At 38.9% G+C, this 16,114-nt stretch overlaps 1 protein-coding gene across 1 annotated transcript; it reads right to left on the reverse strand.

The window, feature by feature from the left end:
- Positions 1–6,229: 6,229 nt before the first annotated feature.
- On the reverse strand, positions 6,230–7,288 carry LOC131810066 (cell division control protein 42 homolog). The gene has a single exon (XM_059137671.1). The coding sequence runs from the start codon at positions 6,906–6,908 to the stop codon at positions 6,333–6,335; it is 576 nt and encodes a 191-aa protein (XP_058993654.1). The 5' UTR covers positions 6,909–7,288; the 3' UTR covers positions 6,230–6,332.
- Positions 7,289–16,114: the final 8,826 nt, after the last annotated feature.

Genomic DNA, 16,114 nt, shown 5'->3' on the forward strand with positions numbered 1-16,114 from the left:
ACTGAGGGTCACATTCTTTCATAGCTCCGAACCTATGCCTTGCCCCTGGGGATCATAGGATCCTGCTCCTACCAGGTCATTATGTTCAACAGCCCAAGAATAGGAATTGTGCTGATGTTTCACCTGCTTCCACAGTCACTCATTAGGGTTTACAATATATTCTCTTAACCTATGCCTTGTGCCAGGAGATCATGGGATCCTGTTCCTAGCAGGCCATTGTGTTCAACAGCCCAAGAACAGGAACACTGCTGACATTTCAGCTGCTTCCACAATCACTCCTTAGGGTTTACAATATATTTTCTAGGAATAACTCTACAGGAGAATTTTAAGTAGAAAGGAAAAACCAAAAGTGACAAAGACTAGAAAAGAACAGAGAAAATCTCCAGAAACAACAACAAAACAAGTAATAAAATGGCACGAAATATATCTATTAATAATTACTCTGAAAGTAAAAGTAGTAAGTGCTCCAATCAAATGACACAGGATATCAGAATGGATTTAAAAAAAAAAAAAAAAGACCCATCTACATGCTGTCTCTAAGAGATTCATTTTAGACCTAAAGACACTTGCAGATTGAAAGCGAGAGAATGGAGGGATGCATGGGTTGCTTTGCCTTCAGCTCAGGTTATGATCCCGGTGTCCTGGGATCAAGTCCCACATTGGGTGTCCTGCCCAATGGGGAGCACACATCTTTCTTTGCCTGCTGTTACTCCTGTTTGTGCTCTCGCTCTCTCTCTCTCTGACAAATAAATACAATCTCAAAAAAAAAAAAAAATGACGGAATGGAGAAATATGTATCATGCAAATGGACATTCACCTGGAGTAGCAATACTTATATCAGACAAACTGGGTTTTAAAGCAAAGACTGACAAGAGATGAAGAAGGATATTACATCATAATAAAGGGGACTATCCAACAAGATCTAATAATTGTAAATAATTATGCCCCCAACTTGGGAGCACCTGAATATATAAATCAATTAATAACAAACTTAAAGAAATTCATTAATAATAATAATACAATAATGGTAGGGGATTTTAAGACCCCACTTAAAGCAATGGACAGATTAAGCAGAAAGTCAATAAGAAACAATGGCTTTAAATGACACACTGGACCAGATGGACTTAATAGGTATATTCAGAACACCTCATTCTAAAGCAGCAAAATATACTTTATTTTCAAGTGCACATGGGAGATTCTCCAGAATAGACTGCATACTAGTTCACAAATGAGGCCTCAACAAATATAAAAAGATTGAGATCATATCATGAATATTTTCTGACTAGCATGCTATGAAATTTGAAGTCAACCACAAGAAAAAATTTGGAAAGACCACGAATACATGGAGGTTACATAACACACTACTAAGCGATGAATGGGTCAACCAGGACGTCAAAGAAGAAATAAAAAATTACAGGGAAACAAATGAAAATGAAAGCAAATGATATAGAAACAAAAACACCAGTAGAAAAGATCAATGAAATTAGGAGCTGGTTCTTTGAAAGAATTAATAAAATTAGTAATCTCCTAGCCAAACTTATCAAAAAGAGAAAGGGCCCAAATAAATCAAATCACCAATTAGAGAGAAGAAACTACAACCATGAACACTACATCAATAACTAATGATGTACCATATGGTGGCTAATTGAATTTAAATTAACAACAACAAACTATATAGAAATATAAACAATTTTAAGATAATTTTATGAGAAACCATATGCCAACAAGTTGGACAAACTGAAAGAGATGGATAAATTCCTAGAACATATAAATTATCAAAAGGGAAATAGAAAGAAATAGAAACTTTGGCAGACTGATAAGAAGCAAAAAAGATCGAATCAGTAATCAAAAATCTCCAAACAAAAGCCCAGAGCCAGATGGCTTCAAAGGATATTTCTACCAAACATTTAAAGAAGACTTAATACCTGTTCTTCTCAAACTATTTCAAAAATAGAAATGGAAGGAAAATCCAAATTCATTCTATGAGGACAGCATTACCCTGATTCCAAAACCAAAGACTCCACTAATATACAGAACTACAGGCCAATATCCCTGATGAACATGGATGCAAAAATTCTCAATAAAATGCTAGTAAATCTAATCCAACAGTAAATTAAAATAACTACACACCACAGTGAAGTGGGATTTATTTCTGGGCTGCAAGTGTGGTTCAATAGTCATAAAGCATGATACACCACATAAATCAATGAAAGGATAAAAGCCATATGATCATTTCAATAGATGCAGAAAAAAACATGTGACAAAGTAGGGTTAGAGGGAACATACCACAACATAATAAAGGCCAGATACAAAAAAGCCCAGAGTTAATATCATCCTCAATGGGGAAACACTGAAAGCTTTTCCCCTAAGTTCAGGAACATAACAAGGATGTCCACTCTCACCACTGTTATTTAACATAGTACTGGAAGTCCTAGCCTCAGTAATCAGACAAGAAGAAGAAATAAAAGGCAAGGAAGAAGTCAAAATTTCACTACTTACAGATGAAACGATACTCTATATAGAAAATCTGAAAGACTCTACAAAAAAAAAAAAATGCTAGAAGTGATACAGGAATTCAGCAAAGTCACAGGATATAACATGAATGTACATAAATTTCTTTCTTTTCTATACACTAATAATGAAGAAGCAGAAAGAGAAATCAAGGAATGATCCAATTTATAATTGCACTAAAAACCATAAGATACCTAGGAATAAACCTAACCAAATATGTAAATGATCTGTATTCTGAAAACTATAGAACACTTAGAAAAGAAATTGGGGAAGAAACAGAGAAATGCGAAAACATTCCATGCTCATGGATTGGAAGAAGAAATATTGTTAAAATGTCTTTAGTACCTAAAGCAATCTACACATTCAATGCAATCACTAACAAAACACCAGTTTGTACAGAGCTGGGACAAACAATTTTAAAATTTGCATGGAACCAGAAAAGACCCCAAATAGCCAAAGTAATGTTATAAAAGCAAAGCAAAGCTGAAGAGATCACAATTCTGGACTTTAAGCTGTATTACAAAGCTATTACCAACAAGACAGCATGGTACTGATACAAAAACAGACATATAAATCAATGTACACAGAGTAGAGAACCCTGAAAGGGACCCTCAACTCATCTTCAACAAAGCAGGCAAGAATATCCAATGGAAAAAAGACAGTCTCTTCAACAAATTGTGTTGGGAAAATTGGATGGCCACAGGCAGAAGAATGAAACTGGACCACTTTCTTATACCATACACAAAACTAAATTCAAAATAGATGAAAGACCTAAATGTGAGAGAGGAATCCATCAAAATCTGAGAGAACACATGAAGCAATCTCTTTGACCTAGACCACAGAAACTTCTTACTAGACACGTCTTCAGAAGCAAGGAAAGGAAAGCAAAAAACTACTGGGACTTCATCAAGACAAAAAGCTTCACACAACAAAAGAAACAATCAGCAAAGCTAAAGGATAACCTACGAAATGGGAGAAGATATTTGTAAATGACATGCCAGATAAAGGGCTAGTATCCAAAGACTATAAAGAATTTACCAAATTCGGGGAAGACAAGATGGTAGGGAAGTAGGAGAAGGCGCCTTTTCAACCTGTACCCTAAAGTGAGCTGATTACCTGCCAAAGAATTCCGATCACCCATGAAAACAGCTTGAGATCAGAATTATACATGTCTGGATCTCTATAGGGGCAGAAGACGCCAGTGGGCAGGTAAAGCAGAGTGGGAACTTCGGACTGATATCGGAAGATAAACAAAAGGGGGAGGGAGCCACCAGAGGCAACTGATTGGAAAGTAATACCCCAACCTGAGAGTGCCCTGCCTCTGGGGACCAGCATTAACTTGGAGTCTGGTTGAAAGCACTCAAAGAGAGCAAAGGACCAAAGGGGGAAATTGCAGGAATCGGGGCAGCTAGGGACAGGGGCTTAAGTCCCCAGACCCAGGACAGCCTCCCCTGACGCTGAGCCAGCTAGAGAGTGCTGCGGAGAAACCAGGTCTTGGTCCTGAGCCGCCAGCGCGCCTGTGAACACGTGGGGTCCGGCTCCTGTGAGGGGCTGGGAGCCTTGCCAGAAGGCAGAGGCTCCAGAGCCAGAGGGCAGGTGCTACAGAGCCTGAGATGTGCACTCCCCTCCCCACCCACCCCGTGCTCTTAGACCTGCGCCATTCCACCAGAGCCTGAGACACGCGCGCGTGCCCCACACACTCCCCTGAGAGTGGTGCTCAAAGGCCCAGCCTGGTGCTCTCAGACTCCCGCCATTCCACCAGAGCCTGAGAGGTGCGCGCGCACCCCACACACTCCCCTGAGAGAGGTGCATGCAAGCCTGGCACTCTTAGACCCATAAAAACCAGGCACTCCCAGCCTGGGCCACCCGGGAAAATCTCAGCATGCGATTGCTGCTTGGAACCTCTTTGGCAGTCTGGAACTGCCCAGACAGCCACAGCTGCCATGTTTTTGGGTACAAACAGAAGATCCTGCATCCCCAGGGACCTCGACTCGGGACCTGGTCTGCCAGCAGCCAAGAGGGAATTTATTGGGGCTCTGCAGCCAGACTGAGGCTTCTCTCTCAGAGGGAGGTCAGGGTGCAGTTTGCTTTCCTCTAAACTTACAAAAACCATCAAAAAGCGGTCAAGGCAAGGAGAAGAAAAAAAGTGAAATAACATAAAAACCTCCAGAGAACAAGTCTGAAAAAATCGGTTTCATCAGAGCCCACCCCCTTGAGGGGGAAGGGAGGACTTAACTCAGGGAACATCATTGACTGAAAACCCACGTGGCAGGCCCCTCCCCCAGAAAACCAACAAGAAAAAAAGAAAAAAGAAAGAAAAGAGAACAACCACCTGTACTTTATAGGACAACTTTTATTTTTAACTCGTTCCCACTATTCTGGTTCAGATAGATAGATAGATATAAATAGATGGATGATAGATAGATAGATAGATAATTTTTAACCTATTTACCATCACAGTGAGATGTCCAGTACATCAAATTCCATAATAACCTTCTAACCTGAACTTTTTTGATTCATACACCTGTGTTTTTCTTTTGCATTTCGATTTTTTAAATTTTTTTAAATTTTAGTCTAGATTAATCGAGTTTATTCCTTTTTTATTTTTATTTTCTAATATTCATATAGAGTTAAACTTCAAGGTAATTCCCTTTCCCCAATCAATGGTAAACCAGTTTTTAATCCCCCTTTATCTTAGGAAAGTTGAGTCCTTTAACAAAGAAATCAAGATACATCCAGGAAGAATCAAAACCACCTTCCTCTCCCACACTGAGAATTTATAACCACTCTCCCATCTTTTTCTTCCACCAGTGTTTCTGTGTTTGTCCTGATAGTATATAAATCTTACACTTGGTGTTCTTTTTGATGAGGTTCTTCCTTTATTTGCTTATATATATATATTTTTTTTCCTGTCATATACTTTTTTTTTGACAGGGGGAAAAAAAAGTTTTTTAATTACGTACTCAATCCATTTGGTGTATTTCAAAAGGTGCAATACTTTTCTTCATTTATCAGTGAAAGAAGTTAGAAATTAACTTCAAAAAAAAAATCAGCACATGGCAAACAAATTTCCTTGAAAGTCACAGTCACATATATAGTGCATCCTAGAAAAGAGGAGGGGCAAGAGAGGTTCCACCCACTTTCATGAGTTTCATCAAATACTGGACCTACTCAAGGGTGGAGAGAAAAGGCAACTTTCAAAAAGGAGTATGTTATTAAATGAGGCATTTACTATACTCCTTCCTAAGAGCACCAGGTGGGGAGCAAGTTTTCTAAACTAGATCTAGGAATTGGAATGTGGAATCAATCAGTCCTCCTCCCTTTAAGGGCTATCCGATGGTTAATGAATTTTAAAAACATAACTAAATAAAAACAAACCCAACACACACTCCCCGCACCCCACCCCACCCCCGCAAAAACAAAAACAAAAACAAAAAACCCTAAATGTCCCAGATCATTCTCCAGAGTGGATGGAGCCTGGGAGCAGCTTCAACAACCCAAATTAGTCTGTTACAGAGTCATCACAAGCATGCCTTGCTTTTAAACAAAAAAAAAAAAACTTTTTTTTTGAAACAACAAAACAAAAACTAGTACTAATCACTTTTCTGACAATACACAATTACTCAAATTAACTAGTACTGAGAGGGGGAAGGGGACCATACCTACGGGCCTTGTCTCACAGGAGTGCATGTGGGTAGGTGCAGGGCCATTATTGTCATTATTGCAAAAACGAATTTTAATCTTTAATCTTTAGTTTGATTTAACATTGCTTTTAGTATGATGCTAACACCAGCTGTGCGGAAAGGGCTCTGGAGACACGTTCATAGAAGCACACACCTGCAGCTCTTCTTCGGTTCGGGAGGCTCCAGGGCAGCCAATATTGCTTCGTCAAATACATTCTTTAGGCCTCTCTGTGTGAGTGCAGAACACTCCACATACTTGACCGCCTTCAGGTCACGGGCCAGCTTTTCAGCAGTCTCTGGAGTGATAGGCTTCTGTTTGTTCTTGGCAAGTTTCTCAATCGTAGAGGGTTCATCTCGGAGATCAATTTGGGTCCCAACAAGCAAGAAAGGAGTCTTTGGACAATAGTGAGTTATCTCAGGAACCCACTTTTCCTTCACATTTTCAAATGAGGATGGAGAGATGACTGAAAAACAGACTAGAAATACATCTGTTTGTGGATAACTCAGCGGTCGTAATCTGTCACAATCCTCTTGCCCTGCAGTATCAAAAAGTCCAAGAGTATATGGCTCTCCACCAATCATAACAGGGACTGCATAGTTGTCAAAAACAGTCGGTACATACTCAGATGGAAATTTGTTTGTTGTGTAGGATATCAGGAGACATGTTTTACCAACGGCACCATCGCCCACAACAATACACTTAATTGTCTGCATTGCTGAAACAGTTTTGTATCCACTTAAAATACTTCAAAATTCAGTGATGACCTCAGCTTCTCCCCCAGGGCGTTGGCAGCACTGCCTCTAGTCATATACTTTTATCAGTCTTTTTGTTTGTCTGTTTTTGTTTGTATACTTCCTAAATCTCACCTTGGGGCCCATTGGGGTTGAACCTTCTCTTTTATCTTCCCTTTTTTTTTTTCCTGTCTCTTTCTCTCTTTCTCTTTTTTTCTTTTTCTTTTCTTTTTTCTCTTGTTTGGGTGGGGAATCCTGATTACTCAGAAGTGTTCCAGGGTCCACCTTGACTGCATCACGGTCGATATATCCAGCTACGTCCATTCAGTCATCTCTCACCAAAATGACTAGGAAGAGTAATGCCCAACAGAAGAAAAATACAGAGGATGGGCCTTCTGCAACAGAGATAACGGCTATCAACATAGACAATATGTCGTATAGAGAATTCAAGCTAACAATTATCCAGGCAATACCTAGGTTGGAGAAAGCCATGGATGACCAAACGGAATTGATTAGGGCTGAGCTGAGAGCGACCAGGGAAGATGTTCACAATGTTAGGGCTGAGCTGAAAGCTACCAGGGATGAGGTTCACAAAGCTCTCAATGAGTTCCAATCTAATCTAAATTCTCTCAAAGCTAGAGTAACTGAGACAGAAGATAGAATTAGTGATCTGGAGGACAAACAGAGAGAAAGGATCAGGAGAAAGCCTGGAACAAACAGCTTAAAAGCCATGAAAACAGAATCAGGGAAATAAATGATGACATGAAACATTCCAACGTCAGAATTATTGGAATCCCTGAATGGGAGGAGAAAGAAAGAAGTCTAGAAGAGATAGTGGAACAAGTTCTTCATGAAAATTTTCCCAATCTCGGGAATGGAAACAGCGTTCATGTACTAGAGGCCTAATGGTCTCCACCCAAGATTATAGATTCCAGAAAAACAACAAGGCTCCTGATAGTCAAATTGAGGAATCATAATTGTAGATATAATCTCTTGAAAGCCGCTAGGACAAAGAGGCTCCTTACTTACAGAGGAAAGCCCATCAGAATAACATCAGACCTGTCCACAGAGACCTGGAAAGCCAGAAAGGGCTGAAAAGATATATTCAGGGCACTAAATGAGAAGAACATGCAGCCAAGAATACTTTATCCAGCAAGACTGACATTCAAAATGGATGGAGAGATAAAGAGTTTCCAAGATCAGCAAGGCTTAAAAGACTACGCAACCACCAAGCCGACACTGCAGGAAATATTAAGGGGGGTACTATAAAAGAGGAAAAATCTTAAGAATAGCATTGAACAGAAATATAGAGACAATCTACAGAAAGACTTCAAAGGTAACACGATGTCAATAAAAATGTATCTATCAATAATCACTCTCAATGTGAATGGCCTAAATGCGCCCATAAAATGACACAGGGTTACAGATTGCATAAAACGACAGGAGCCATCCATATGTTGTCTACAAGAGACCAATTTTGAACCTAAAGATACACCCAGACTGAAAGTGAAGGGATGGAGAAGCATCTTTCATGCCAATGGGCCTCAAAAGAAGGCTGGGGTAGCAACTCTCATATCAGACAAATTAGATTTTAAACTAAAGACTGTAGTCAGAGATACAGAAGGACAATACATCATTCTTAAAGGGTCTATCCACCAAGATGGATAGCAATTGTAAATATCTATGCCCCCAATATGGGAACAGCCAATCACATAAGAAAACTGTTAATCAAAATAAAGAGTCATTTTGATATGAATACATTAATAGTAGGAGATCTTAACATGCCTCTCTCAGAAATAGACAGATCACTGAAGCAGAAATTCAATAAATAAACAAGAGCATTGAATGACACACTGGACCAGATGGACCTCATAGATATATACGGAACATTCCACCCTAAAACAACAGAATACTCATTCTTCTCAAGTGCACCTGGAACCTTCTCCAGAACAGACCACGTACTGGGTCATAAATCAGGACTCAACTGATACCAAAAGACTGAGATTATTCCCTGCATATTCTCAGATCACAATGCTTTGAAACTGGAGCTCAATCACAAGGAAAAGTTTCAAAGGAAATCTAACACATGGAAGCTAAAGGCCACCTTGCTTAAGAATGCTTGGATCAACCAGGAGATCAAAGAAGAACTGAAACAATTCATGGAAACCAATGAGAATGAAGACACTTTGGTCCAAAACCTATGGGATACAGCAAAGGTGGTCCTAAGGAGGAAATACATAGCCATCCAAGCCTCCCTCAAAAAAATTGAAAAGTCCAGAATACACCAGCTGTCTCTACACCTTAAAGAACTGGAGAATCAACAACAAATCAAACCAACTCCACACATAAGAAAGGAAATCATCAAGATTAGAGCAGAGATCAATGAGGTAGAAATCAGAGATACAGTAGAATGTATCAATGAAACTAGAAGCTGGTTTTTTGAAAGAATCAATAAGATCAATAAACCATTAGCCACACTAATCCAAAAGAAAAGATAGAAAGCCCAAATTAATAAAATTATGAATGAAAAGGGAGAGATCACAATGAACACCAAGGAAGTAGAAACAATCATCAGAAGTTATTATCAACAGTTATATGCCAGTAAGCTAAGCAACCTAGATGAAATGGATGCATTCCTGGAAAACTATAAACTCCCAAAATTGAACCAGGAAGAAATTGACAACCTGAATAGACTGATATTTAGTAATGAGATTGAAGCAGTGATCAAAAACCTCCCAAAAAACAAGAGCCCAGGACCTGATGGATTCCCTGGGGAATTCTACCAAACTTTCAAAGAAGAAATAACACCTATTCTCCTGAAGCTGTTTGGAAAAAATTGAAGCAGAAGGAAAACTTCCAGACTCTTTCTATGAAGCCAGCATTACCCTGATCCCCAAACCAGGCAAAGACTCTACCAGAAAGGGGAATTTCAGACCAATATCACTGATGAATATGAATGCTAAGATTCTCAAAAAGATCCTAGCAAACAGGATCCAACAGCACATTAAAAAGATTATCCACCATGACCAGGTGGGATTCATCCCTGGGCTACAACGATGTTTCAACATTCGCAAATCAATCAATGTGATAGAACAAATTAATATGAGAAGAGAGAAGAACCACATGGTCCTCTCAATTGATGCAGAAAAAGCATTTGACAAAATCTAGCATCCATTCCTGATTAAAACGCTTCAAAGTATAGGGATAGAGGGAACATTCCTGAACTTCATAAAATCTATCTATGAAGGACCCACAGCAAATATCATCCTCAATGGGAAAAAGCCTGAAGCCTTCCCATTGAGATCAGGAACACGATAAGGATGCCCACTCTCACCACTCTTGTTCAACATAGTATTAGAAGTCCTAGCAATAGCAATCAGACTACGAAGAGAAATAAAAGGTATCCAAATTGGCAATGAAGAAGTCAAACTCTCTCTCTTCGCAGATGACATGATTCTTTACACGGAAAACCCAAAAGATTCCACCCCCAAAGTACTAGAACTCATACAGCAATTCAGTAACGTGGCAGGATACAAAGTCAATGTACAGAAATCAGTGGCTTTCTTTTTTTTTTTTTAATATAATTTTTTAATTTTTTATAAACATATATTTTTATCCCCAGGGGTACAGGTCTGTGAATCACCAGGTTTACACACTTCACAGCACTCACCAAAACACATACCCTCCCCAATGTCCATAATACCACCCCCTTCTCCCAAACCCCCTCCCCCCAGCAACCCTCAGTTTGTTTTGTGAGATTAAGAGTCACTTATGGTTTGTCTCCCTCTCAATCCCATCTTTCATTTATTCTTCTCGTACCCACTTAAGCCCCCATGTTGCATCACCACTTCCTCATATCAGGGAGATCATATGATAGTTTCTTATACACTAACAATGAAAATACAGAAAGGGAAATTAGAGAATCAATACCTTTTACTATAACACCAAGAACAATAAGATACCTGGGAATAAACCTAACCAAAGAGGAAAGGAACTGTACTTGAGGAACTATAGAACACTCATAAAAGCAATTGAAAAAGATGGAAGACCATTCCATGCTCTTGGATCAGAAGAATAAACATTGTTAAAATGTCTATACTGCCTTGAGCAATCTATACTTTTAATGCCATTCCGATCAAAATTCCACCAGTATTTTTCAAAGAGCTGGAGCAAATAATCCTAAAGTTTGTATGGAATCAGAAGAGACACTGAATCCCTAAGGAAATGTTGAAAAACAAAAAGAAAACTGGGGGCATCACGTTACCTGATTTCAAGCTTTACTACAAAGCCGTGATCACCAAGACAGCATGGTACTGGCATAAAAACAGACACATAGATCAGTGAAACAGAGTAGAGAGTCCAGATATAGACCCTCAACTCGACGGTCAATTAATCTTCGACAAAACAGGAAAAAATATGCAGTGGAAAAAGTCTCTTCAATAAATGGTGCTGGAATAACTGGACAGCTATATATAGAAGAATGAAACTCGACCATTCTCTTACACCGTACACAAAGATAAACTCAAAATGGATAAAAGATCTCAACATGAGACAGGAATCCATCAGAATCCTAGAGGAGAACATAGGCAGTAACCTCTTCGATATCAGCCACAGCAACTTCTTTCAAGATATGTCTCCAAAGGCAAAGGAAACAAAAGCGAAAATGAACTTTTGGGACTTCATGAATATCTAAAGCTTCTGCACAGCAAAGGAAACGGTCAAAAAAAAAAAAAAAAGGCAACCCATGGAACGGGAGAAGATATTTGCAAATCACAGTACAGACAAAAGGTTGATAGCCAGGATCTATAAAGAACTCCTCAAACTCAACACACACAAAACAGACAATCATATCAAAAAATGTCTCCAATGAAGACATATAAATGGCTATCAGACACATGAAAAAATGTTCATCATCACTAGCCATCAGGGAGATTCAAATTAAAACCACATTGAGATACCACCTTACACCAGTTAGAATGGCCAAAATTAGTGAGAGCGGAAACAACATGTTTTGGAGAGGATGTGGAGAAAGGGGAACCCTCTTACACTGTTGGTGGGAATGCAAGTTGGTGCAGCCTCTTTGGAGAACAGTGTGGAGATTCCTCAAGAAATTAAAAATAGAACTTCCCTATGATCCTGCCATTGCACTACTGGGTATTTACCCCAAAGATACAGATGTAGTGAAAAGAAGGGCCATCTGTACCCCAATGTTTATAGCAGCAATGGTTACGGTCGTCAAACTGTGGAAAGAACCAAGATGCCCTTCAATGGACAGATGGATAAGGAAGATGTGGTCCATATGCACTATGTAGTATTATGCCTCCATCAGAAAGGATGAATACCCAACTTTTATAGCAACATGGACGGGACTGGAAGAGATTATGCTGAGTGAAATCAGTCAAGCAGAGAGAGTCAATTATCATATGGTTTCACTTATTTGTGGAGCATAACAAATAGCATGGAGGACAAGGGGAGTTAGAGAGGAGAAGGGAGTTGAGGGAAATTGGAAGGAGACGTGAACCATGAGAGCCTGTGGACTCTGAAAAACAATCGGAGGGTTTTGAAGGGGTGGGGGGTGGGAGGTTGGGGGAACCAGGTGCTGGGTATTGGAGAGGGCATGGATTGCATGGAGCACTGGGTGTGGTGCAAAAATAATGAATACTGCTATGCTGAAAAAATAAAAAATTAATTAAAAAAAAAGAATTTACCAAATTCAACACCACACACACACACACACACACACGCACAAATCCATTCAAGAAATGCAGAAAACATGAATAAAATGACCATATAGACAAAGGGCTGATATCCAGGTTATATAAAGAACTCCTTAAACTCAACACACACAAAACAGATAAACATGTCAAAAATGGGCAAAAGACATGAACAGACACTTCTCCAAAGAAGACATACAAATGGCTAACAAACATATGAAAAAAATGTTCATCATCACTAGCCGTCAGGGAGATTCAGATCAAAACTACATTGAGATACCACCTTACACCAGTTAGAATGGCCAAAACTAACATGACAGTAAACAACAAGTGTTGGAGAGGATATGGAGAAAGGGGAACCCTCTTACACTGTTGGTGGGAAATGCAAGTTGGTGCAGCCACTTTGAAAAACAGGGTAGAGATTCCTTTAGAAATTAAAAATAGAGCTACTCTATGACCTTGCAATTGCACTACTGGGTATTTACCCCAAAGATACAGATGTCGTGAAAAGAAGGGCCATCTGTACCCCAGTGATCATAGCAGCAATGGCCACAGTCACCAAACCGTGGAAAGAACCAAGATGACCTTCATCAGACAAATGGAGAAAGAAGATGTGGTTCATATATACTATGGAGTATTATGCCTTCATCAGAAAGGATGAATACCCAACTTTTGTATCAACATAGACGGGACTGGAAGAGATTAAGCTGAGTGAAATAAGTCAAGCAGAAAGAGTCAATTATCATATGGTTTTGCTTATTTGTGGAGCATAAGAAATAACATGCAGGACATGGAGGGATGGAGTGGAGATGGGAGTTGGGGGAAATTGGAGGGGGAGATGAACCATGAGAGACTGTGGACTCTGAGGAACTAACTGAAGGTTTTGGAGGGGAGAGGGGTGGGAGTTTGGGTGAGCCTTGTGGTGGGTATTATGGAGGGCACATATTGCATGGAGCACTGGGTGTGGTGCATAAACAATGAATTCTGGAACACTGAAAATAATTTTTTTTAAAAAATTGGAAAAAAAAAGAAATACAGAAGACATAAGTGGACATTTCTCCAAACAAGACATACAAATGACTAACAGACAAATGAAAAAATGCTCAACATCACTCTTCGTCAGAGAAATACAAATGAAAACCACAATGGGATGCCACCTCACACTGATCAGAATCTCTAAAATTAACAGCTCAGGAAACAAGAGGTGTTCATGAGGTTGCAAAGAAAGGATAACCCTCTCACCCTGTTAGTAAGAATGCAAACTGGTGCAGACACCATGGAAAACAGTATGGACGTTCCTCAAAAACTTAAAATAGAGCTACCCAAAGACCCAGAAATTGCACTAGTAGGTATTTACCCAAAGTGAACAAAAAATAGTGATTCAAAGGGGCACATGCACCCTGATGTTTACAGCAGCATTATCAACAATAGTGAAATTATGGAAAGAGGCCAGATGTCCATCAATGGATGGATAAAGAAGATGTGTTGTGTATACACACACACACACACAGAGAGAGAGAGAGAGAAAGAATGGAATATTACTCAGCCATAAAAGGAATGAAATCTTGCTATTTGTGAGAACATGGATAGAGCAGGAGAATATTATGCCAAGTGAAATAAGTCAGTCAGAGAGAGACAAATACTGTATGATTTCACTCATATGCATAATTTAAGAAACAAAACAGATGAACATTGGTGGGGTGGGTGGGGAGAGAGAGGCATACCAGCAAAGACTCTTGACTACAGAGAACAAACTGAGGGTTGCTGGAGGGGAGGTTGGTGGGGAGATAGGTTAAGTAGGTGATGTGTAATATGAAGGGCAGTTGTCATGATGAGCACCCAGTATTGTATGTGACTGATAAATCACTAAATTGTACACCTGAAACTAGTATTGCACTGTATTTAACCTAGCTGGAATTTAAATAAAACATTGGGAAAAAAATCCTTTGGCCATGTCTATCTTTATATAATAAAGATTTATTTCTGGATTCTCCATCTATTTATAGATCTATAATTCTGCATTTATGCCAACCCACACTATTTTGGTTCCTGTAACTCCATAATAAGTTTTATAATCAGGAAGTATGATTCCTCCAGCTTTTTTATTTTTCAGAATTCTTTTGATTATACAGGGTCAAGAGATTCCACATGAATTATAGGATACGTTTTTCTGTTTCTGAAAAGAAAGTCATCGCAAATTTGTTAAGGATCACATTAAATCTGTAGATAACGTTGTGTAGTACTCACATTTTTACACTATGAAATCTTCCAATCCAGGAACATAGTATGTGTTTCCATTTATTCGTCTCCTTTCAGCAGTGTTTTGTAGTTTTCATTATACAAGTTGTCTACCACCTTGATTAAGTTAATTCCCAATTTTTAAATTCTTTTTCATGCCATTTTAAATAAAATTGGTTTAATTTCCTTTTCAGATTGTTTACTTTTAGCATATTTTTTAAAGGGGTGGGAAGGATGGAGGGTGAGGGTGAGAGAGAGAGAGAGAGAGAGAAAGACAGATAGAGAATCCCAGGCAGACTCCCACTGAGCATGCAGCCCGACCCCGGGCTTGATTTCACGACCCTGAGATCATGACCTGAGCTGAAATCAAGGTCAGGCACTTAACTGACTAAGCCACCCAGGTGCCCTGACATTGATCAATTTTTGTATGTTGAACCATCTTTGCATTCCAAGAATAAATTTTAATACTCAGGTTGTGTAATCATTCAAATATGCTGCCAAATTCTGCTTCTTTGTATTTTGTTGAGAATTTTTGCATTGGTGTTCATAATGGATACTGGTTTATAGTTTTCTTGTAGTTTCTTTGGTGTTAAGGGTAATGCTGCCCTTTAGAATAAGTTAGGAAGTGTACCCTTCACTTTTTGGAAAGGTTGGTATTAGATTTTCTTTAAGTGCTTGGCAGAACCATGAATCCATCAGGTCCAGGGGTATTCTTTTTTGAAAATGTTTTTATTACTGATACACTCTCCTTAGGAGTTTTGGTCTATTCAGATTTTCTATTTCTTCATTATTTAGTTTGGGTGCATTTTGAATTTCTAGGAACTTGTTCATTTTATATAGGTTATTTAGTTTGTTGGCATTGAATTATTCATAGTACTCACAATCCTGTTTATTTCTTCCATCCAAGTACTAGCTAGGCCTGAACCTGCTTAGCTTCGAGATTGAGTGCATTCAGGGTTGTATGGCTGTAGACTCAATCCTATTTTCTGTAGAATCAATTGGAATGTTCCCACTTCCATTTTTGATTTTAGTAATTTGAATCTTCTCCCCTTTTTCTTTGTCCATCCAGGTAATGGCTTATTAATTTGCAGACTTTTTTGAAACACCAACTTTCTTTTTTAATTGATTTTCTCTATTAGCTTCCTATTTTGCTAATCTCTAATCTCTATTATGTCCTTTTTGCTACTTTATTTTCTTTTTCTAGTTCATTAAATTATAAATTAGGTTGTTGAAGTA

The sequence above is a fragment of the Mustela lutreola genome, chromosome 10 (assembly GCF_030435805.1).
Source record: "Mustela lutreola isolate mMusLut2 chromosome 10, mMusLut2.pri, whole genome shotgun sequence".
NCBI classification, from domain to species: domain Eukaryota; kingdom Metazoa; phylum Chordata; class Mammalia; order Carnivora; family Mustelidae; genus Mustela; species Mustela lutreola.

Bases quoted from the DNA above. Each gene is read 5' to 3' on its own strand.
- LOC131810066 (XM_059137671.1), bottom strand. From the start codon at position 6,908: ATGCAGACAATTAAGTGTATTGTTGTGGGCGATGGTGCCGTTGGTAAA.